Consider the following 26,321-nt stretch of genomic DNA (forward strand, 5'->3'; position numbering starts at 1 on the left):
TTACTGCTGTGAAAAAGCATTTTTTTAAGTCAGAAAACACAACAGCAGAAAAAAAATCACAAATCTCAGATTTCTCCAAAGAAAACCTCTTTTGGTGCCAGGGATAAGTCACATTCCAACATACATATCTTTCTGTAGATGAAACCCTTAAAAGCTACCACAGCTGAGAGAGAACCTTCTTATTGTATGCATGTGTTCATTTCAGATTGGCAGCTCATACTAATGGCCCAAATGCAGGCATCTGGGCACTGACACTAGAGAGCACAAATTGTGTATTTGATAAACAAGGAAAGTGCACAGTAAGATAGGAGAATAACGTGCCATAGCGTGTAAACCTAAATATGTGCTTACTTTCCACAACATGAACATGAATTGTGTGTTGGCCTCCAAGAGAGACCAAAACCCCAATATGGTTTTCCTAGTGATATGTCACTGGATATTTCTGAAAATGTTGGAGAGAGGGATGCCTATTTCATCTTCCACCTTAAGGAAGAGCCAAGAAATTTAGAATGACTTTGGGACCCTGAGATTTTCTCCTTGAGATCTGCACATGTAGCTGGACATAGACTGAGCAAACAATCTGAGTCCTGATATTTCCAAACTGGCACTCAAATTTTTATCTTCAGTCATTGTCTTCTGGCATAATATATGTATGTTTTTGTGCAGCAGTATTTGAAGAATAGTAGTATTTCAGCTACATCTATTATGACCTTTGCTTTGCACACAAATTTTCACTCAATCTGTCTCTAGAGCAACATGAGACAGGAACTGTTCTTTAAAGGTTTAACTAATTTATATTTAGGATTTCAAGGGATGTAGGTTCATCGCTCTGTGACAGTCAGGAGACCTGAAGTCACAGTGAAATGCTAGAGTGCAACAACGAAGCGTTCTGTCAAAGACTTGTAAGAGACAAAGGAAATGTTAATTTTAGGTTTATAAAAAATAGAAAGAAAAGGCAGCGTGGAAGACTACAGGCTTCCTGTCTTTCCTCCAGCTTTCAAGGTCTTGCAACATTGACAACATTTATGAGGATCATGAGTCTGCTCTTGGAGTCTCTGGAGCTCCTGTTCTCCGGTCTTGTAAAACTCAATAACACTTAAAGGTCTCCACAGCTCTGGTTATGCTTGAGTTATATTGCTTTATGAAACATAAGGGACAGCCCTTAGAGTTTGTTTTTCTTCAACCTTTCTCATCTTGCAAAAATCAGTCAGAGTCTACACTGGATCACAGATTACATCATCCGATGCAAGCTTCCTTCCCCTACTACTCTTTTTATCAGGCATTGAATTTTTGTGATAATTATTGGATGCTGGGGCAGATTTCTGTAAATAGAAGTGAATTGTAAATCGTAGTCGCATAAAATTACTGCCCTTTTTTTCTTTTTGAATGGCTGAAGTTAAAGGCAAAAAGCTGGACTGTATCTGTCAAACTGCTGTCATTACTACCAAATGATTGCATGAATAATTCCCATTCTGTAAAGTTGTATCAATGTTTGAAGTGTAGAATTCAGAAAACCAAGGGTGCCGTCCTAGCTAAAAATGAGTGGTTCTGTGTCCTCATGATTCTGGTAATCTAGGAGTGAAATGCCAGTTGAAACCATCTTTGCACAGAACAATTACAGGATGACATATTTCAGTAAATCTTTTCTGGCTCAGACAAGTGCAACATTTGTTAAATAAACCAGATTAACATATGGAATTAGAATGAGCAATACGTTCCTTCATTCCTGAAGATTACAGGCACATGTGGCTTGAACAAAGAAACACTGAGTGAAAAGATGACATAGAAGGATCTCGTGTCTCTCAGATACAAAAAGTTAACAACAACAAGGCTTATTTTTATGCTGAAGTTCTGGCAGTAACCACAGAATCACAGAACTGTAGGGGTTGGAAGGGACCTCCAGAGATCATCGAGTCCAACCCCCCTGCCAAAGCAGGTTCCCTACAGCAGGTCGCACAGGTAGGCATCCAGGCAGGTCTTGAACATCTCCAGAGAAGGAGACTCCACCACCTCCCTGGGCAGCCTGTTCCAGTGCTCCGTCACCTCACTGTAAAGAAGTTCTTGCGCACATTTGTGCGGAACTTCCTATGCTCCAGTTTCTGGCCATTTCCCCTTGTCCTGTCTCCACTCACCACTGAAAAGAGTCCGGCCTCGCCATTCTGCCCCCCACACCTTAGATATTTATAGACCTGGATCAGGTCCCCTCTCAGTCTCCTTTTCTCAAGGCTGAACAGACCCAGTTCACTCAGCCTTTCCTCATAGGAGAGATGCTCCAGGCCCTTCACCATCTTCGTGGCCCTCTGCTGGACTCTTTCCAAGAGATCCCTGTCTTTTTTGTACTGGGGAGCCCAGAACTGCACGCAGTACTCCAGATGAGGTCTTACCAGGGCAGAGTAGAGGGGGAGGATCACCTCCCTCTCACCAATAGTGTTGATTAATTACAGGATCCTTAATTCAAAGATTACCTAAACAAGAACATTCAAGATTTAAAAAGCAGATTTCTAAAAGGCTCAACAGCAGCAACTGATGAACTAGAGCTATGCAAAAATGTTATAGGCCAGACTTCAAGCTCAGGACAGCCACTACTTTTGAACCTTCCTGAAGGCTCCCTTTTAGAGTAAACATGGAAGATTAACCAAGGAGATGTCCAAGCAACCTCAATTACAGAGAATACAGACAATCCAGATACATTATGGCAGCTTTTGGAAAATCTGAAGGTAAACTGCATTTTCTCAATTTCCACATGAGTGTAATGATAAGCTTCTGTTTCTCATTTTATAAGGGGACAGTGTGAACCATTGCTTGCAGTTCATTATTACCATCGTAGTCTATGTATAGACTATAAATTAGTCATTCACAGTCACTTCCATATTGGGAAGCCCCAGTTTCTTAGAGAAGTGTGATATAGAGCTTATCCATTCTATGATATAAGACATTATGAGATTCATACAGCTAACTAAAGTGAAAGATGTCTTAAGTTCAGTCCCAAGTTGATAGACATCTAAGTCAATGCCAGCAGTTGCTTCAGTAGAAGATGGTAATTCTTTATTTACAGTGTTTTTACCTAAAATCAAGTCTGTAACAGGTTTACAGATTTCAGAGAAACTAGATTCTTTGTACACGCCCTGTAGAAAATTTCCTCCATCTGTTATTTCAAAAGCCATTTGGCTGCATACTTTTCCATACTGAACATGAAGAAAAATTTCTTTACTGTGAGGGTGACAGAGCACTGGAACAGGCTGCCCAGAGAGGCTGTGGAGTCTCCTTCTTAGAAGACCCTCAAAACCCACCTGGATGCTTTCCTGTGCAACCTGCTGTAGGGAACCTGCTTTAGCAGGGGGGTTTAGAGCAATTCATCACACTATTTCCTCTGAACACACTGAAGTATTTTATTATTAAAGCTTCACAGAATTTTAAAAAAATTGCAAGTAGTCTCCTCTAATACCAATAAGAAGTAACTAAGCTGCTTATGATTGGAGGAGGTGTTTTAGAAGACAGAAACACATATGGAAGACTACCACAACTGCAAATGTAACTTTCAACAAGTTACAAAAGCTTTCCTCAAAAATTCTGTTTTCCTCTTTTCTCCAGGGACCCAATTTGACAAATATACTTCCTAGGACCCAATTGAGCAAGATACTTCAGAATATATACAAACAAGCACAACTGCAACCCCAGAGAATTTTGTGGAACTAGCCACATCTCCTACATCATACACAGAACCCCTTGATGCTTTTTTTTTCCCCTCAAATTTGTCTCAGTTCCAGAACCAATAAAGCATACAAGCTTCCCAAGTGACCTCTTGAAGACTTCAAGAGAAGGAACAAAACTTAAAGAAATACAGCACCTTTGAAATGGCTTGTGCTTACAGGAGTATAAATGTCAGCAACACACCACAGAATTGTAGCTGAAAAATAGCTCAGGATTACTTTCTTCATCTTCTGTAACCTTTTCAAATTAAGTTCCAATTTCATGCTATCAGAATATATTTTATGGCTCTTTCCAGTTCTGGTCACATGAAATGTTACTTTATAGGATATAGCCATCTTCTAACAGAAGAGAAGATTTTAAAGCAAATAATGGTACAACTACATCTCTGGGAGTAAGTTGTTCTACTGAAAGTTTATACTGGGAGGATGCTGTAGAATAGAACTTTTGGGTTGTTGCTTTACTCTTAGTAGGCCAGATTATTAAATTTGTTTCAGTCAACACTATTTGATTAGAATAGAATAGGATGAGTGATTTCCACTCTCTGGGACATAGTCTACTCAAAAAGTAACTGCAAATAACAAATAAAGCTTCCAAACAGAAATTGTTACAATACCACTGGAAAACTACACATGGTATACTCAGTGGAAAAAATAATAAAAGAGCTGGGAGATTGATAAAAATCTAAAAGAATCATAACTTATTAGAGAGAGAGCCTAACAGATCCCTCCTTATTTTTCTCACTGACACTGCAGAACACTATCACATACGTTTCCCAGTGTGTGGTTCCCTTCTCTTTTTTTCTTTCTGACTTCACAATTTTCATGTTCTTCCACCTCCTTCAATTTCCATAGGATAATGCATTAATTACCAGCAAGGTAGGAAGAAAAGAGAAATTTAGATAAGATACCAGGGGCAAATTTTTCATTGTGAGGGTGATAAGGCCCTGGCACAGGCTGCCTAGAGAAACTGTGGATGGCCCATCCCTGGAGGCACTTGAGGCCAGGGTGGATGGGGCCCTGGGCAGCCTGAGCTGGTGAGGGGCAGCCCTTCCCCTGGAAGGGGATTGGAAGTAGGTGATCTGTGAGGTTCCTTCCAAACCAAGTCATTTCATGACTCTATGATTCTATGAAATGCCCTCAGATGAACAATAGATGAAGATTTGTTACTGAGAACAAAAGAGAGGCAGCAGAATTTATTCAGAGAGAAAATAACATTAAGAGATGAATAGGAAGGTACTGCCTACACAGCTGTAAGCCCACAGTTCCCAGCTAAGACCCTCCTGCATTGAGCTCTATTTGAATATCACAGAAAAGAAGGTTTCTGCCTTGCGCAATGTACAATCTGGAGCACAACAGAGCTTCTCATCAGATGATTTTCTCCTCATGAAACCTGCAAAGATTTCTATAATATCCTCACTGAAACTGAGGCTGTCTCCCTGAGCTATACAAGAGAACGAGGATGGGAGTTTTTTCTGTAATAAAGGCCTAGCTGGGAACTTTGACTGTCTAAAGTCAGGGATTCATTTAAGAAATCTCTCTTTTAGAGAAAGCGGAGTTATTAAGAATCTGTTTGAAACTTTGATGATAAATAACATTTGGTAATTCACCATCTTCCAAAGAAAAAGAAGAATCAACTGAAAACACCTGAATTCTAGCCTTCTTCAGGTTACAAGATCACCAGCATTTCATTTTCCACACGGGAAGTTCCTGCCCACATGCAGAGCTCTTACTGTGCTTCTGGACGTGAATCTTGCCTGCTAGACATCAAGCAAAACTGTCACTCCATTCTGGGTAGTTGAGTAAACAAATATATGTATTATAACAAAAAAGACCCATGTGTTGGAAAGAACAAAGAAAGAATAAACAAATATACCATTCTTCTAAGTACTGATGTTTCCCAAGGCTTTGAAGTTCGACAGAGCTGTTTCAGAAATTCCTATGGGGCCAATTTTCTACTAGACTCAAAATCTGACTGCGGAACTGAGGAGGAAAAGAAGAGAAAGATCTCCAACCAGAGGAGAAATGCTTTGGTCTGACTGGTGAGTATTTCTATTTCTTGCTGCTCTTCCTTGCAAAAAAGGAAGGGATGTGATGCCTTCCAAAGTCACACGGAAATAACTAATTCCCAAAACTGAAAAATCATCTGCTCTCCTTCACTTTCCAAAAATCCTCCAATATCATTGGAAAGTTCAACAATAGTTTGTATGAACTGCAAGCTCATTTATCAAGTCATGACTTGCTATCTCTACATTTCTTAACAACTCTTCCCCACTGTGTGGCACTTTAGTGTCTTTTTATAATGCCTTGGCTGCTAACTTGCAATGGCAAAAGGTAAAAGAATTCCTGTAAGGGCAAGTAAACCCTCTTCCATGTGACACAGAAATCCTTACACTTCATTAACCTTTATTATAAGTTAGTCACTGGAAAAGTTACTTTACTAGAATCCATACTATGGTTTCACTCTACAAACCATGTCAGAATGCTAAATTGCATTAAAATACTGCTCACCTCTTTATGAACCCAAGATTAATGATACGGTGTAGAAGGGAATATCATTGCTGCTAGGAGCATAATAGGTCACAATCAATTCTAAAATAGCTCACCAAGAACAGGCAGCAAAACAGCACAGGTGGTTCCCACAACTGAAGTCCCACTCCTCAACATACCCATTACTGAAACATCATATTCCACCAGCAGAGTCGCCTCTTGTCCACATTGTTTGAGAATACTCATAGCTTCAGCGTGTGTTGTTCCAAGCAGTCGGATCCCATCAACACTCAGCAATCTGTCCCCAGGTTTGATTGTGCCCTCTCTGAAGGGAAATTAAAAAAAAAAGATCTTTATTAATATAAGACAAATTGATTTGGAGATCATACCGTTTATGAAAAGCAATTCTCTCACACCCTCTCTTGACATTCATCCCTCCTAACACTTAACATTTACTCTGACAGTGAGAACGTACAGAGGGCACAGTGGAAAGAAAATTGCTTTAATTGGAAAGTCACCGACTGGAAAACAGCTTAACACATAGCTAAATAATCAAGTCATGTTAAATAACAACCAAGTATAGCTTCTGCTTCAGCATATGCTTTGTTTCTGCCTTGTCCACACAAGTCCTCTTTCATATACACACAGACACACATTTTGATATTTTCAGATATTTTCCTAGAAATATATACAAGGTATTACAAACACATGAGAAAAGAAGCAGACTGCAAAATATGAATGTACATTTTTTTGATTTTCTTCAAAATATCCCCTACTTGAATAGCTTCATTTTCCTTTTCCTCCTATCCAAAAGAAATTTGTCTATAAATGTTCACTGTCTTCTAGGCTTATAACATACTCAGAATTCTAATGGAAAGTGAAGTACTAATATTGCTAGCTTAAGAATGAGGGAGAAAAACAAGAAGGCAAGGGTGATGAAAGTGGGGAGATAGGGGAGGGATAGAAGACAAAAGCTCACTTGAAACATTTACTTCTCAACTAATGTTTCCAAATGCAAAAATGTCAACATAAGCTATAGAATACCAGGCTACTTTAAAACAACTGCCAATTTCTTTAATGAATTAAGAACACAAATATGATTTTTTGAAAATATGAATCAAACACAAACATAAAGTGAATATTCTTTCTTCACGTAGGTGATATTACACAAAAATACATTCTTTGGGCCAAACCACACATCTGCACTCAGAAGTTTTCCAGGCGAAGTCATGTATGAACTCATATGCAGATATCAACAAGAGTCTTAAAACAATAGCACGACAACACCAAAGACATAAAAGTATTTTTCTGGAGTGCAAGAGAAAAAGATTGTGGTGCTCGTGTATAAAAAGCATAATTAAAATCTTCAGCACTTGTTTGAAGGCTGCAAAGATTGTGCTCTGACCTGCTGCAGAGATTTCTTCTAACAATTTTAGGTTAATTTTTGCATGAGTAGCCTTGGAACATGCAAGATGCTTTGTTAACTTAAGTTAAGTTAAAGTTAAGAACTTTAAGTTCACACCACACTGTGATGTGCTGAGCCACTGTGGTTTTCTATTACTGTTATTATCACTACAACTAAATGCATAGATTTCAAAGGGACAGGTTTGAATACATCTACTTCACATCTTAACTTCTATCCCAAACAATTCACTTTTCTCTATTTCTCTTTCACTTGCGCTACAGGGAAAGATGAATTGTACCTGTCAGCAGGCCCTCCGGGTCTAACACATGTTATTACAACAGGACGAGATTTATTTCTGTCATCGTGTGCTCCACCTAGAAAAAGAAAAGTGAGAGAAAGCACACCTTCATTTTACACATTTTATGAAAGCTCATTTCCAAATGCTAAGGTTTACAGCTTGCACACTTAAATACGGCCTAAAAAGAGCAAAAAGTGATGAAGCAATTAATATTTTAGTGATTTTTATTGGGAAAAAAGAAATCAACCTATTGAATTGTACAGACGATTCTTTATACAGTGTTTCTACAGAGTGACTTTTATTAAAGGTATATTACTTTCTTAGAAACTTTACTCTCTAAATTTGATCTCATTGTGAAAAATTACTGCTCTGTAATGTTTGCTGTGCTGAGAAAAATATACCCGTACTTCATGTAAGTGTACTGAACAACTTCTTGCAGATTTTGGTGGCAGCAAAACCTGGTGTAAAATGAAGTTGTTCGTGTTCTTGTGACATAAAGGATTAATTACTGCTGTTCCATAAACAAAAATTAGAGCAGTTCATAAAAGCAGTACATTAATGAATGGAAGAAGTAATACATGAATCACAGAGATTTTTTAACAAACTGTAAGTCATAAATCCTGAAATAATTTCTAAATGCTATGGAATCTTATTGCTTCTTTTGCTACTTTCGAAAATAGTGTTCACATTCAGTAACTCACCTCTTATTACAAACCCAAAAGTGTTCCCCTCTTTATGTAAAGTAACTTCCACAGTTCTGAAGATGACACCTGTTCCTTGTACAGCTAAAAAAAGAAAAAAATCCATGCTATTAATTATTATTATTATTATTATTATTACTAAGTTTAATTTACACCTTTTCCAAACCAAGCTAGCCGTTTTATTTGTGGCCACACAATTGGATTCTATTACACATCAGTCAGACCAAAGATCTGTCATTAAAACTCACACTTTATTTTGAGATAATTTTGCACCAGATACTTTACAGGTCAAGATTTTTAATGTGTTTGATAGAATCATAGAATGGCCTGGGTTGGAAGGGACCCCAAAGATCATCTAATACCAAACTGCACATTGCACAAAGATAAAAACAAAAAACAACAAACTGTATAAAATGAATGCTCTGTGAGGTGCAGAAGTAATAAAACATCCTACAATGCCCCAGCCTGCAATAATCCCAGTTTCCAAGGTCCCTGTAACAACTGCCCCAAAGTGCATGCTGACAGCCTACGTGTGGCCCCAAAGACCAGCAGTGCCTTCCTGACTCTTCCTGCCTCTCCCTTAGGATGCTTCCTGCTATGGGATCCTTCTGCCCAAGTGCCTACCTTCACAAAACATTGAAGAATATAGTTTTTTTCTTGGAGTCTTTCAATCCCCATTAAACTTGATTAATCATAACCAGAAAATGTTAAAGTTACTGTAGGGAACCAGAAAAACAAGCCTATGAAATCACATAAATCTCATTTCCTTAGGAAAACAGGAAATGACTTTCTAAAGCACTGCTGTGTCTTGCACTAATTTTTGTTACAACTCAAATATCAGAATGGTGTTATCAACATCCACACAGTTCATTTTCAGCTAGAAACCCTTCATTGATAGAAAAGGATGAAATTATGGAGAGAAGATGACAGCTCTTGCTTTATCCCTATCAACTGAAAGTAGCCCAGTGTACAGCACAAGCTGTATCTTCACTTGCTGTTTGCTTGGTGTGGCTCGTGGCCCCCCCTGGGGAAAGGGAAGCCACGTAGCTCAGCAGTGAGGAAGGGCACACAGCATCCTTCCACCTCAGCAGTGACCACTCAGGCAGCTGTACTTCCACACCAAGCTCAGCCTGAGAGGTGAAAAAAGCCCTTAGCTGTTAGCTACAAGAGGAAGATGCAAGGCAGACAGCTCATGCTCCAGTTTGAAATGCTGAGGTAGCTTGCGCTGAAAATAGAAGCTGCATCCCCCTGTTGTGAGCACTGCCAGCCAGGGAAGGAAGCACTAGGAAGAGTGGGATTACTAGTGCTCAGCCAGATGTAATCCATCATTATTAATGTACTGACATTTCCCCACTCAGAAACCAAAACAGTCCTCTCTCTGAGGGGGAACTGTGACAACAGCAGTAGAACTTCATTATGTATGGGGCAGGGAAGGAGGTGCCAGTTCTTCCCCATATGACCTATCAAAAAACTTTTGTTTGTAAGAAGTCACTTTGTCTAGCCTGTTCATCAGATTTAACAGGAGCAACTAAACTCCTGATTATCACCAGCATTATTAGCCACACTTGTATGAAGGAATCAGAATTTCCAAGGACTTAACAAGAAGTTTATGATTGCTACTGTAATTTACTGTTGCAAACTCCCGCTTCTGTAGATGAGAGTGGCACATCAGCCAACAGTGGTGAAAATGAAGGAAGCCTACTTCAGTGAGCGCAAAACAAATTATTCTCATATGACAACTACATTTCTAGTAAAATAATTCTCTAGCAAAATAATTCAGTTGAGTTCATCACCTCAAACACTGTGTTTCTGAACAGGAAGTTCCTTTACCACAGGCGCACACTAATCAACAGTGAACATTCCAAACATTAAGGCGATTGTCAGGAGGTCGTAAAAGCAACCAAATATGTAATTAGACTAACTCTCCAGCTGCTACAAAACAGTGGGGAGTACATTCTCTTCTGAGCACTGATGGATTCCTTGGCTTTTACAGCAATCAAAGTCTTTATTTAAGGATAGCAGAGCTTTCTAGTTGGCTTTGCAGTTTTCTTCTGGCCAAGCACCAGAAAACCTCATCTCCTCCCCTCCAGTGAGCAGCATGAAAGAGCATGCACACTTTTAAAGGTTTTTGGTTCAGCCCCTTGGTGCCACCTGTCATTTACTCTGTCACTTTAGGCCCAGGTTTCCAGCTTACCATTACTCTGGCTTTCATTTAATACCTGAGAGCCTCAATTCCTACTGATTCTCTCCCACTGTGCCAGAGACATAAACATAAAAAGAAAGGGCAAATAAGAGGGAAGGAAGACATTCAACAGCACTCTTTCACTTTGCTGTCAACTTATATTTGCTTTTGAAGACAATCCTGCTCAACAAGAAGTCTTCATTTCACTAATAGAATTCTTGCAGATTTTACCTATCTCTATAGACTACTCCACGGGATCTTCTGTCCCAAAAATAAGATGTTGCCTAAAACTGATGCTAGAAGTGACTGGAAAAATTCCAAAATACGTTATCTGGGAAAGCAGAAGGTGTTGCAAGTGGAGAGAGGGAATAAAGTCAGACATCTATAGGTCTCACCTCAGATCTTACTCTAACATGAAGGATTGTGTTGCCTTAGAATCCACCTAATCTAATTCTCAGTACCAGAAACTGGAAAAAAATAGTGGAAGTTGACAAGACTCAGCTTTGTCATTGGCTGAATTTATGCTCCTAATCTCAGAGCACCTTTGAGAGCATCCCCCTGTACTGCCAACACTTTTTGTATTGTATCCACGTTCTGCAATAAGCCAGAGGAAAAAAAACATAAGAAAACCACTAGCAAAAGAAGATCATCACCACATCTACCTCAGTGCTGACAACACATCTGTTATTCTGCATAGGTTTCAGTTTGCTCTGCTTTTACTTACAGACCGGAGGGAGCTCATACTCCACTTCTAAAACAACCCTCTCGCCAACATTCTTCAGCAGACTGATGATCTCATCATGGCGAAATTTGGTCAGGTTGATGCCATTCACAGATTTGATGTAGTCACCTACATCCAGCTGGTCACTCCTAGGAAAAGGTACATATTCTTTTCATTAAAGACAGATCTGGTGGACCAAACCAATTACCTTAAATTACTGTTTAGTAATGGCAAGAAAAAGCTTTTACTATTCATCTAGATTAAAACAAGTTGATCTTTCAAACAGAAAGTAGCCTTTCAGAACTTAATCTAATCTAGTTTGTTAAATATTAAAAGAACATTGTTGCATTATTAATTTCTGATGTACAAAAACAGATGTGCAATATAGGAATTGGATGATTTGGCTGGTTCAGGCAAAGAATATGGGAAAACATCTCCCCATCTTTATCTCTCCCTCTTTGGGATACTTCCAGAACTATTTTTTCATACAGCAGTAGCCTTCATAGTTAACATCACAGCTACAGGAGACAGGCCACAGCCCAAAAGCATATATTCTGCTCAGTTACTTGGAATGATTCAATTTGATCTTTATCTCCTGACCTGTTTTGCTTATATACAACAGCATTTCATCTTACTCTGTACTACGCAAGGCAGCTATGACTTTAGTCTTCTTTATAATCTTAAAAGAAGCTAATGAACCACCTTATTTATTATATGACAGTAGAATTAGATTTTCAGTTTTATTTTTATCCTCAATATTTTTTGCTGCTTCTCTCAAGTTTACAAGGACAAAAAATAAAAAAATTAAAAAAAAGGTCAAATTTCTACAATTTAGAAGAAACTTAATTAGTCTCACAATAACTTTTAAATACCTCACTGGTAATACTAGCTTTTGTGAAAGTAGCCTTGAGGGAGGAGGGGAACCAGCTGTTGCCATTTCTGAGATTCTCTGGTCTGATGGCCTACCACTGCAGATGCATACAATCAGATATTCGTTAGTGACCTTTCTGATGAAGTATGTATTTCTGAAGCATTCACATCTTATAATGCATTTTGTATCCTGAAATATGGTTACCTAGCAGCGATTCCTCCTTGACGAAGATTAGATACTCTTGGTTTCCCATCCTTGTCGATTCCACCTGATACTGTAAGCCCTAGGGTAGTGCCTTCTTTTTTCATTAATTCAACTATCGTCGAGCCCTTGAATTCCTCTGGTGAAAGAAAATTATTGGCACTATTAAAATTAAATGATGACACAGATGTTGCTTTTCTACAATGTCATCTACTTCCCAAGAAAATAATTGTGTATGTTCATAAGAAATAATATATACGTCTGGAGATTCTTTATGTTACAATTCACAAGATCTGTTCACAAGGTTTTGCATACAAGTAAATCCAATACACGTGTTCTGTAAAAGGTCATTAAAACTACACAAGTATGCTAGTATACTATACAGAGCAAATAAATACAAACCCCAGTAACACTTAAACTAAAGGCAGTTGTTTCACATTTTAGAACATCATCTCCTCTCATTTTCTGTTTCTTCTTCTGAACTTCTATGCTTTAAAAAGCATTTCAGCTTATAACTAAATAGAAGGGTAAAAGACACAGTGCTACAATGGGACTAGAAAACTTCAGACTTAATTTAGGCCACTTGAAGACGTCGGTGATAATCAGAAGAATTGAATGTATAAGAATCCAGGTGGAGATTAAATGCATCAGTTTTATTGCTAATTCTTATACAAACAGATTAATGCTCTGATCTCTTAGCTGTGAAGGTCTTCCATAGTCACGTGCTATCTGGGATGCCCTCTCTTGCAGTTTGCCCACTTGGCATTCTCTGAAAATGCCAAACTACTCTCATGGAGGTCAACAAATGCAGGCCCTCTGGAAGAGACAGCCTGGAGTGCTCAAAAAGAGATGGCCTTATTTCAGGTGGCTGGATACGTCAATGTACATATGCACAGCTGCAGCCATGCTGGAGCCATGAGACACTCGTACCTCGTGCCTAAAGTTTCCAGAGAAGATCCATCAAAACCATCAGCTTCCCAGATATTCTGGGAAAAAGTATATTAAGTCCTAAAGATCAATCCTGAAAATGATGACATTCCAGAAAGATCATCCATCTCTTTGGTTCCTTTTCAGTGTAAATGTGCAGCTTCTAGGTGGTCAGATACAAACAGCACCAAGCACACACTGCAAACAACGCTATATCAGCACTGCAATGAACTAGCAATCTTGCCATGGCAGCATAAGACAAAGATAAAGAGCAGCCCAAGAAACAAGCAAGTTAATTGTGTACATTTGTATGTTCACCCATAAGCATTAGAAGCACAGAATAAGCACCACACAAATGGCAGCAAGGGTCTTTCAGTATCTTTCCCATATGACTGAGAAGACAACCTCATATGTCATGACTTCAGGATGAAGAACAGCTGCCCTGAGCAACAACTGCCAGGCCTGAGCAATATAGAAGTAAAACCAGAGGGCAGAGAGATGCATTCAGAGGAGCTAAAGCCCTGGTATTCTGTCAACTTCAGTACTGCTTTAACTGCTGAATCTGTTGCAGACATGGCATCACCCTACGGAGGGTCCCTGCTCCATTCTAGCTGACAGGCTCTTCTTTCCATTCTGGCTGCTGATGACCTCACTTCAGTTATTCACAGTTCTACCACTGTACAGTATGACTTAAGTGCTTGGGTAAGAATTTTCCTAAGCTTAAAAACCTCCTACTAAGAAAAACTTCTGCATTGTATTCAGTCAGTAGCAAGGGTTGGTGTAACTTTTAAGCAACTATACCAAAAGTGGAAGATTTATTATAATAAGATAGATGACAAGAGACTGTGAGACTGTTCAAGACGTGTCCCTGCCCATTCAGACTCAGACAGTAGCACAGCTACCTCATGCATACAACTTGCCTGGCAACAAGAGTTTCAAGCACCAACTGGAAGCTAGTGAGCTTCCACAATAATGTTTGTGCACATCTGGCCATTCCAGCAGTTCAGAAAGAACAGATGTGATTATCTGCATATGGCCATATAGACAAGTTGCATAGCAGTAAGAGACACTATGGAACAAAACACTATTTTCAGTTTTACAAAATACCTGCAAGCATTCACAGTGGTTATAGGAGTCACGCACTGTACTTACTGTAACCAAAAACACTGCACAGTTGCACCCTGATGCACACTACAACCTCAGGTGCTGGGTAGGTGTGCTCTACTTGTTTATTCTGAGGTTACTTGATTCTGAGATCTGGATTCAGAAGGACAATTCCCCTCCTCCCCTCTCTCCCAGTCCAAATCCTCCCTTTAACTTCCCAGTAGTACAATCTAATTCTCAGGACTCTCTAAGAATTTTGTTCAACAAACTTTGCTAAAACATGTATAGAGAATACCAGCAATGCACTGAGCATGCCTAATTTTTTGCCATGCCATTACACTGCTGTGTTTTTCAATCTTTTAAATAGGTTCTGAGTTTGCAAACAAATGCTGGGAAATACTCTGCTGCTTGAAGTGACCTATGGAACAGATGATCCACACAGTGGTTTAAACCAGCTAATTATTACACAGTTCCTTCCAACTGCTGGCATGGAAAATAATAGCCAGGCTAGCTCTTTCTCACCATCTATTTTGACAAATCTCTGTATACCTCTGCCAAGAGACAGTGACCTCTAGACACTCTCCCTAGATAGGCAGTAGAGATGTATTAGCACCGCAAAGGAAGGTGGTGAGGAATGCTCACTGCTATCTAACAAACAGATTAGGTCATCTAGGAGTACACAGCAGTTTCCTTAGGCTTGTCTCCCTGGAAGGTTTTGTCACTTTTTTTCTTTGTAGTGTAATCATAACAGGAACAAATTAATCTGCCTAATCTGTTCTTGTTTATGACAGACTGCTGTCCTGCAAAGAGCTCTTAAACTTGATATCCCAGACTCCATTTTTCATCTCTGCTTTTTTAAATCACGCACGATTACTCCCTTTCAAAAGCTATATCTGCACGCATCTTATTATTCTCATACACTCATATTACTCATCTGCACTCCTTCTACATTATTACTACAGACTAATCCCACAGGAATATTATCAAAATGCCCAATAACAGAACAAGACAAGGACTTTATCTCTATAACCTCCTTTCTAACAAGTAATGGCATCCTTATGTGCTATTCTTTAAACAACACAAGGTCAGTCTCTATTCTCTAGGTAACAAAAAGCTATGTTACTTTTTGTGTGTTAAAACCATAATTCATGTATCAGCTCACTCATAATTCATTACTTGCCAACCAGAAAGCTCCTAATTAGTCAGAAGACTCTGGAGTCCGCTCTTTCCCACATGCACTCCCACAGCACTAAAGACATTAGCATAGTCAGCATCAGAAGGAAAGGCAAAGAAGCTATTTCCAGATTTCTTATAATTTATAAGGAAAATAGGAGTTCAATTTACAAGACTTTTGTTTAATGGCAAACTAAATAGAAGACATGAGCTTAGGCAACAGTATCTTCCTCCTCCACAACCAGTTCATGAAGTATCAGATGTAGGAACATCATTCTTGCAACACATCTCTGTGATACCAACCACGTGAATTATTCTAGAATGAAACTGCACTGAGAGAAAACAGTTCCAAGTCTATAAAAAAAAGCCCAAATCAATACCATTTTACACTTCAGTCTGAGAAACACACTTGCAAGCTTCCTCCCCTCCTACCACTACCAACAGCAGTAGCACTCGGTGCGGCACAGCTCCCAGCAGGCTCTGAGCACGGGATGAGACCCTGGGGCTGCCCCAGGAATGCCACTGTCCCTATGGGTGACCCTGGGCACACGCCTGTTCCCACAGCTTTGAGGCTGTCCACCTACCTGTGGCATGGGGCTGGGGAATCCCACCGCGTCCTGGAGATGGGCTCATTATGGGGAGTGCAAACGTGCACGCACACTTGTGCACGCATGCAGACGTAACGTGGAAATGAGTTTCCACTCCAGAGAGCTTAGCGTGTATCTCCAGTCCTATAAGGTGGAGCGTACACAGCAGCTGAACTCTGAAGAAAACATTACGCTCTTGATTTTTTTTCCCTTTGTTCCTCATCTGAATGCTTCTCTTAGTCCGCTGCTGCAGTGGTGTGATTGTGTGTGCCCTGTTACGACAGCTGGTGCAAGAAGACTACAAGCTACAACCTGGGAGACTACAGGGAAACTCAGTGTGGGACAGGAATGCTTCAAAGATAAGCAAGTGTTCAAATACAGGAATGAGTAAATCTCCCTGTAAGAAGATGAGTAAACAGAATAGCTTGCATGTAAGGAAAATCCAAGAAACATCATGTCAAATTGTTTTTTCTTCAAGGAGAGTACTTTTCACAATGAAACTCCAAGAATTTTAAATACGATCAGACATTTTGTAATTTCCTGCATTTTGATGTATGTAAATCTCATGTTTTAATGAATAAAAAGCGTGGAAAATAAGTTGACTCATGAGATTTCTGAATATGGAACACATTCACTTTCACAAAAAAAAGAAGATTTAATACTAGGATTCAGAAAATAATTTCTCCCAGAACAACATTTGAAAGCCAAGAGAACACTTAATCAAAATTTTATCACCTATTTTATATATTCCTGCAGTTTTATATCTTAATTTACATATTAAAGTAAAATAGAAAACCTTTTCCCTTTATTCCAGATGCTGTCTTTTTGTTGTTGCTGTTCCCTTCTGTGAAGTTTTCATTTTTAGATCCAAGAAAATGTCTAAAATCAATGCAATCAGGTCAAGCTCCTGCATCCTCCACCTATTCAATGAGTTTGCTCTGTGCAGCCAGGACAGAGCACAAACAAAACCTAACCTAAAGAGTGAAAGTAAAGCTTGCTTTTATTGACCATTTCCTACCAAAAGACTTACCTAATCAATAAGTAAGTAATTGGTAAGTCTGTTGAAAATACAGTCAGTGCTGTCCTTGTGTGGATTTTCCCTGTATGTCAGCAGAAATTCTGCAGAGGAAACATTTTGCTTTACATTCCAGCAGACATCTCATAGCTTAATAGGAAACCACATAAGATAAAGTCAATTCTTACGAAACTGACAGCAGTTTGTTATCCTGGGGACATCATGTCTGCTCAGTGTTTCACGTCCTGTGGGTAGGTGTATTTCCCTCAGTATGACAAGAAGCATGTCGGCAGGTGATGAACACTCTGCTCCTTGTTGCCCTTTTCCTGACTGGCTGTCAATACTGGCTGCTGAAACACCTCAATTTTCATTAAAAAAAAAAGAAAAAAAAAAGCAAGCAGACCAAAAACGCAATGATGAAGAGAATCTGAAAACACAAAGCTGACCTCAACCTGCTCTGTGCCATCTCCTGAAGCCTATGGACAGGCAGTGCCCAAATGCTGTACAGCTTCCAGTGAGAACAAGGGAAATGGGTAATGCTCACACACTTACCAAATTTGCCTAAAATAGATTTGGTCTATATTGATAGCTATTTTGGAGGTGTACAAGCCTATAGGACAGCTTTGCCACTGTAGAAATACTACCTTAAAAACATATGTCTTCCACCAGCATTCATAAACCAGAAGTAGTCTGACTACTGCCTGGCCTAAGCGTGACGCAGAAAAGCAAACGATGATATTTTATGATCCACCACAGGCTGCAGTATATGGGATATGATGATACAACTCAGTGAAAATGCTAAGCCTACAGGACATGGCAGGGCAGCATAGTCTATATCTGGGCTGGTTTGTCTCCCAGCTAAAAAGAGCTTTATTATTTGGTTCTGGGGATGTTTTTCATATTCTTAGGCATAAAAAAGCAGATACCTCAGCAGCAAGATCTCTCCAAATCAAAACATGGGTAGACAACAGGGATGTTCTTCAATTTAGCATCAAACATAAGCACTAAATTTGAAAACCTGTTCATACACTAAAAAACTCAAAATTAGCATAAACATCCTAAACTTGAAAAATTTGAAAGCCTCTTCATTGAAACATCTCTTCAGTGAGACAAGCCATATTTGGTTGGTTAGCAGAACTGTACTGCTATCCAGTATACGCCACAGTCATCGAACCACTCACACAGTAACTTCAGTGATTACATTTCAGGAGTAAAATGTTTAGCAGGACCATAAGAATAAGATTCTTCCTACAAAAATAATTGTTTTTGGTGGCAGTGGCTGAGAAAAACCTACAATCAACTGTTGAAGAGCTGTATTTCAGTTCATTTTTGAGAGTGATGAGAGTTAAACCATTATTTCCTTTCTATAGGAGTGGTAGAAAACATTTGTCAGAAAATGCAAAAATAGCCAGGTATGGCATGGCAACACACATAACTAGTTTTCATATCAATACACTGTGAATACAAAACCATTAACCAGAGTTATCTCAATAGAAATGATGTCATCTGATTCTTCTAGTAGCTGGAGCTACCGGATTAAAAATGTTTCAAACTGCCATTTGAAGGAGATCATCTTTTTAAGATATCTTTTTGTCATTCTTTGCTCATGTGCTTCTTGTTTTCTGCATTTGTGCAGATGTCTGTAAAGGTGAAATGTAATGCAGTCCAGAACATCTGCTTAGAAAGAAATTGGGAACATACAACATCAAAGTTTTACAATCCTCTATTATAGGTAAAGAATCAAATTACAAGCTTGAATTCTTATAAGTATATACAAGAACAATCAATGCATTTTAATTAAAATGGACTTAGAATGTAAGATATGCTTAAATCTTAAGTATAAAAATGACAGAATTACAATTTATAATCCCTGAGAAAATCTTGGCAGAAAAATTCAATTAGAGAAAAAACGATTGATAAATTTATAAAACAATAGAACATCTGTCTCCAGGAAATAGGAATGCTTTCAAGTATTTCTCTAAGACACAGATTTAATGGAATCACAATATGCAACTTTTTGTTGTTCTTACCTACAAGAAAGAAGAGCCAAGAGCACCACTTTGTACCACGGTGGGAATAAAGACAGTGTGAGCTGCAAATTCACTCAGCAGTGAATTCTAGTTACAGCGGTGTATACAGCTAGAATACAACAGTGTATTCTAGTTACAGCACATTTATCTTCTGAGTTTGCTGTGAATTTCTAACACTTTTGTTGACAGCATTCCTTGGGAGAGTATGTATGTATATGTCGATATCCACCTGCACTGCTTGAGCCCTTGCAGTGACCTACTTCCTTATCTTTGGTAAGGATCTGTTCCACCTTGAGGCCCACCACACTGTCAAGGCAGAGTTTTCTGAAGCAAGGACAAAGGCTTCAGCACAAAAAGCACAGTGATGAATGACTTAATGGTCTCAACCTTTAACAACCTCTTCAATGCACATTTCAGAGCTCTCCGAAGATAAAATCTGCTTCCACACAATGTCAGTTTTTTGCTTGGGAAGGTAATAAGTAGAATCACAGAATCATTAAGATTGGAAAAGACCTCTAAGTCTGACCATCATCCCACCTCCACCATGCCCACTAATCATGTCACTCAGTGCCACATCTATATGGTGACTACACCACCTCCCTGGGATGCTTGTTCCACTCTTTCTGAGAAGAAACTTTTCCCTAAAATCCAACCTGAACCTCCTCTGATTCAACAAGCCATTACCTCTTGTCCTATTGCTGTTATCTGAAAGAAGAGGCCGATGTCCACTCTGCCACAACCTCCTTTCAGGCAGTTAAAACAGAACAATACGGTCTCCGCTGAGCTATCTCAACACTAAGCAATCCCTCAGCTTCTCCAGTGGCTTCCCTCAGCTGATTCAGACCCCTCACAGTTCCATTCCCCTTCTCTGGATGTGCTCTAGGGCCTCACTATTTTTCTTGTAGTGAGGGGCCCAAAACTGAACACAGTACTCGAAGCGTGGCCTCACCAGAGCTGAATACAGGGGGACAATCACCTCCTTGTGCTGCTGACCACACTATTTCTGAAACATGTAGGAAGTACTTTTGAGCTGGATCTAAAATCCACAGTTACCTAAAATCTGTCTCCCAAAGCAGATAAAACACCCGTCTCTTTTTGAAAATCGGCCCATGTTTTGAAGTGCTTCCCTGAACACATGTGTGCATCACTGCTGGATGCAATTGATGAAGAAAGGACAGACTGCATGGCATTACTTTTCTCTACATTTCTGCCTGAGTTTGATGAGGGCCAATAATCCTCCTCCTTTTCCTACTGGAAATGCTGCTGTATAGAACAGCATAGGCACTGATGTGACATTTTGATTTATTCACTTCTCATAATTCTGATGAATTCACTCCCAGCTTCCTATTTCCTGTACTGAAAAATTAGCACCAGGAGAACTGATGCTAATCGGTGTTTATTTCTACATTGCCCACAAAAGCAGTCCAACTCTCCCAATTTCTCTGCTTTCTACAGATACCAAAATGGATCACGCAGAATTGCTTGCAGGATCAATTGCATTTGTGTATCCCAAGGCAGGAAAGAGCCATTGAGAATGACTCATTCCTTGATCACCTGAGTGACACAAGCAGAGAAATAGAATATCATGGAATCACATAGTAATACCCACAGCTACAGCGTATCTTTCAAAAAGATATCCAACACAACTTCGAAAGATGGAAAACTGCTATGCACACTGGTAATTTCTATTTGAATTTGAGTAGGTAAGTCTCCGATCCCAAGATCTCGTTATACTCCCGCCATTACATTCAGAATATCCCTGAAGATACATAACCATAAACTCGGATCAAATCACTCTTTAATCTTCTTCCCATTTTAGATTAAGAGCTGCCCAAATTGCTTAGGTTTTTGACAGTGCAGACATGTTTTCCAGCTTCTTTCAATGTTTTAAATCCTCCTGACCTCTGGCTACTAGGTAAGTTTTAGCAATAGTGTCATTACATCCCATTTTTCCATTTGAGTCACCATTTATTTTTACTAAAGGTAATCTGAGTTGCCTGTAATGGCCTACAGCTGATACATAATTTAACATCACAGTTAATAAGTAATATCAGTTTTCCTTTTTTTTTCTTTTTGACATGGAACTGAGCTCACTTATATCATGGTAAAATGGAAGCAGAAAGATCAGAAAAGAATGTAGTAGCTGTATCATTCCTTTTTGGATAAATGGTTGTGTAAGCACTCAATGACAGATGCTGAATTTTCAAGTGTATATTGAGACTGCATTTCCTGTAGCAAAGATACCATTTGGAGGAATGGGCCAGTGCAACATTTCCTAGTACTGGGACTAATAAGCAGATACTCCAAGTTTTTAGGAACCACGTGCCTGTTTGTAGGATACCCAAAGCTGAATGACACGTGCACTCGACCTTTCCATTCTGCAGTGTGGAGGGAGATACAGCATGACAAAATGCTTATCAAAGTCTCTGTGTGGAAGATTAGACAACCCTAGTGGACACTTCCTACAGATTTTACCTGCTGTCCTTTGTGCTCAGTGGCCAATGACATGTTGACGGTCTGCTTACTCTCTACCTTTGTTAAAAGCACAGCTCAGAAATACTGATGTTTGGAAAGCAATAGCTCAAAGACAGGCTGAAAAAATACACAGCTATGAGCATTTTAAAAAAAGATTTGATAATGATTCATCTTTTCTCTATACTTCATTCTGATACAAAACTAAAGTTATAAGAATGGCTAAGGGGTGAATTTAGTATGCAGCAACTGCTGACAAATAGGATGCACTGAAACTTTTCATTTGGTGTTATACAGAAAGAAGTGCCTGTGACAAAAGGACCATTAACTTACTCGACATTCAGTATGAAGAAAACATACTGTCAAAGCCAAAGAACCAGAGTTAAAGAACTATAAAATAAGCTACTGGCTTATATTAAAATTTGCTGAATCACAGGAATACTGATAACTTTAGCTGCCAATAAGCATTCAAATCCACATGGATATACTATTTCTGTTAAAGACTTTTGCCAATAGGAAAACAAGCAAACCAGGAATAATTCAGGCATTTCTTGGTTGCCAGTCTATTCTCCGTAACTCTCTAATCAATCTCTGTAACTTATTCCTCCAGGTTTAATGTATGCATAATGAACTCATGGCAAAGAGGAATGAAGACAGATGCATTCATTTGCATGAACTAACTTATTACATAGTCAAGGTTGCTGGGGAAATCACTGCAGCAAAACAGTAAAATGCACAGCTGCAAGAATATACCTAAGTGAATTCCTCCTTTGTTTAAATTGCCAGTGTATACCACAATTATCACTGAAAGTGAATGGGCACCGTATGAGCATACATTAATATTGCATGTATTAGACCGTGATCAGGCACCGAGCAGCCACAATTGCCATTATCTCACTTGAGAAGACTGGTGCTCAAAATCTTTTTCTTTGTATTATTGTACTGCTCAATTGCTTTGAAAAATTGTGGGAGGTTCAGTCACATGACTAAAGCAATCATGGCTGCATAAATCATACATTGCTTGCATGATCCAAATATAACATCAAATGCATTAACCCAAAACAGTTGGATTCTCTAACATCCATTTCTAGCTTCTTTAATGCAAAAAAAAAGCAGCATGATTTATATTTTAAGTATAGGGGAAAAAAAAAAAGGAGGGGGAATAGTTTTTTATGTGTCAGATTAACACCTGGACAATAACAAATGATTTAATTCACTTTCTTTTAATTCGTTAGTTACTGCAAAATAAACTGACCATAGGCTTAGTTACAGACTCAAATTGTGCAGATATAAAAGTCCTTGGGGATGCTGCTCCAGTCCTTAACTTGCATCAGCTATTCAGATTTAAGAGTTTGTTTTATCCCTAATCAACATCCTATGCTAAAGTTTGGACATACAGATGAAGGATACCATATGCCAAGCATGCAGCCACATTTCATGTTTCTGCGATTTTGACAACATTATTTACCTTAACACAGTTAATTAGAGTGCATCATGCCAATTTTAATGCACCTTATGGGGCTTAGATTTGTGCCAACAAAAACGTTTGCCATGCTAGAATCTGTTTTTATTCGTAAGCATGCAATAATCAGTTCATTACAAGGGACAGTAAGATCAGCAATCATTTATGGGTATAATTTTGGATTTCCCATAATTACACTCATACCCTTTGTAAGAGAGAAGGAGAGTCCAACTGGTGGTGTCTAATATTCTCTAAACTGGAGAAGCCTGAAGAATCACTAAAGGCAAACGTTTCTAGAAAGGTTCTATTGTAATTCCTGCAATTATTCTGAAGGTCACCTCCTCCACAATTTTTGTGACTGAAAGTAAATGTTCCTGAACAGAACTATCCAGTAAGCATATTTGTCCTCTTTTTTTTTTTTTTTAATATATATATATATATATATGGCATTTATAAAATACATTAAACTATTGTATAAATTTTTCTTCTAAGTTCGTTCTGCATAAATGCCTTGCAGGTCCCACCCCCAAAAAGCCTTTTCTGCTAAGGGCAGATTTACATTAAAAAATTTCCCCCAGTGTGTTTATGTGAGTGTGGGTAAAACATCAGACCCTCCTACCAGACATGAAATCATAATGGGAAAAAAGAAACCAATAACATTCAGACTAATTTATCAAGTTAAAAAAGAGAGAGCATGTGATGTCACCATGCCTGAAGCCTTGCTCATTTAGAAACATTGCAAAATTCACACCTCCAACCAGCCTGGCTTCACCTGGCTGCAACAGCATCCAGGAAAGTCCTAACTTATACATCCGCAGAACACCTGCAAGAAGAATGTCTGCCCTGGATGTTCTTTCCCTCCTTGTTTTAGCTAAGTCTAGAGCAGGTGATCTTCAGACTATTACAGTTCTGTACAATCCTGGTGTTCTTCCCCAGTGGAGACCCACAATAGATGATAACTTATACATAAGAAGCAGCAGGTCCCAATTATTGGTCAAAGTTATTTTTACAGTGCTGCCAATACATTGAAATGTGCACTGGATCAGCACGTAAAATGTTCTAGACTCAACTTCAACTTTCTCCATATGGAAAACAGGTACAATAAAATCTACTCACAGCTTGTCAAAAATATTCGGTCTCCAGGCACCCTTAGCACAGATCAGGGAAAGTGCATCTTACTCTACATTACAGGCATGTTCAGTTATTATCCCAGCTGGCTTACTTAAACAGTTTGCCTATTATTTTCAGTGGCGTGAGGTTAAATAAGTTGAGCTCTGTGATTTTTACTGCATTTCCATCCACTGTCTGTTCTCTGCTGCTCCATTACCTTTAGTTAGCGGTTAAGGAATAAAACTCCTGGATTTTAATGGACTCATTAGAGGTTCCTACCTTAACATAAAGTTACAGAAACGCATTACTGGGCATCTGGTTTTGTAGCTACAAGTTTGTAATGACTTTCAAATACACTTGCTACATTTTCAAATTTTCAATTCCAAAACTAATAATATATCACAACCCAATCTGAAAACTTTTTGGAAAAGCAAATGTGTTCACTCCCATGTGAATATACTCCATGTAAGTTATTTTAAAAATATTATTTCAATTGCACTGCAGCATCAGCTATTTTTGATAGGTTTGGTTTACATTGCTACAGTCTTGGTTTCATGACAAAATTTCCCTATTCAACCTCTGATCAACTTGTATTTTTCATTCTTGTTTACTGAAGCAATGTTCTTGGCATCAATATTCACAGCACATAATCAAATATGATCACCCCTGGCTTACAGTGATACCTAAAATTCAGCTGCAGCACATGTCCTGCTCTTATCTATAGCATTGGGTTTTTACTACCACTGAGGTCGACGCTCATTTTCTGTATCATTTATCTGACAAGTATTTGGGGTCACAATGTCATTCTAAGAAGGGAAGAAAGTCTTGACAGAATCCTTTCTCACAGTTAACTATTAAGCTGGCCTGGTTTGCTTCACTAATAAAATTAATCAGCGCTGATAATCGGCACTTGTTTCTGCCTGGATTGATATTCACTGTCCTTCCACCAATGTTTTCTATGGATAGAAGCATTAAAGCACTTTCTGTTTTGGCTTCATTCTTATTTTCTCCTATTAAAATACATCTTTTATTTTTTTTTCTGTTCTCCTTTTGTACTCCTTTCAGCTTGTTAGTAACTGTGACTTTTCTGAAGAGCCTGCATGTGTTTCTTCACACAACATCAGCAGATTCCCAAGAATGTGCAGATATAAAGTGAGAATGGAATCTGGAATTAGGACAAGGATAATAAATAAAGAAGATAAACACCTGCATTCCACTAGCTAGTATTTCACCTAGGAAGTTAATAAAGTCTACCACTCTATTAATATAAAATATGAATAGAAACATGCCAGTAAATTAATTATGAAATTAATGCACACAAATAATCCTGACCGGAATCCTGACCGGTGATCAAAATCTTCAGTGGGCAGAATAATACAAACTATGACCATATAAACAAAGCAGTTTTACACAGATTCCTTAGTACGCCTTTGTATTTAGTGATCATCACTCAGATGCTTAATCTCATTCTTCTGAAAGGATGAGAATATTAATAACCAAAGAGAGGGCAGAAGAATCAGAAAAGACTTTTTTGAATAGTTAAGGAAGCATGCCTGGGAGCAGAAGATTGGAGAAGCACGATCTGTTTGCTTTAACAAGGGAAAGATTAAAAGGTGATTTCATAATGAAGTACTTATAAAGGATGAACTGAATTTTGATGAAAGATGACTCTACCACAAATGAGGGGAAGCAGAAACTACATATATTCAACCTAAAAAGAAAAGCAGCGAGGTTAAATGATCACAAAAGGATAAGATGGATTGCAAGCAACTTTAGTAGAATGGATGTTCCTCTAAAGTGTAATTCAAACACAAGATGAAATAGAAGTAAATTCAGGGAAGTTACATATTTTGTATAGATGGTCA

The 26,321-nt window shown here is 38.7% G+C and overlaps 1 protein-coding gene across 11 annotated transcripts in view; it reads right to left on the minus strand.

The window, feature by feature from the left end:
• Positions 1-26,321, minus strand: part of GRIP1 (glutamate receptor interacting protein 1) — a 307,239-nt gene that overhangs the window by 63,008 nt on the left and 217,910 nt on the right. For all 11 annotated transcript variants that reach the window (XM_048933931.1, XM_048933926.1, XM_048933924.1 and 8 more), the window contains exons 3-7: positions 12,580-12,715; positions 11,508-11,653; positions 8,602-8,685; positions 7,901-7,976; positions 6,377-6,522 (exon numbers count right to left, since the gene is read on the minus strand). In XM_048933931.1, coding sequence (XP_048789888.1) covers positions 6,377-6,522; positions 7,901-7,976; positions 8,602-8,685; positions 11,508-11,653; positions 12,580-12,715 — 588 coding nt within the window. The remainder of the gene's footprint in view (positions 1-6,376; positions 6,523-7,900; positions 7,977-8,601; positions 8,686-11,507; positions 11,654-12,579; positions 12,716-26,321) is intronic.

The sequence above is a fragment of the Lagopus muta genome, chromosome 1 (genome assembly GCF_023343835.1).
Source record: "Lagopus muta isolate bLagMut1 chromosome 1, bLagMut1 primary, whole genome shotgun sequence".
In the NCBI taxonomy this organism is placed as follows: Eukaryota; Metazoa; Chordata; class Aves; order Galliformes; family Phasianidae; genus Lagopus; species Lagopus muta.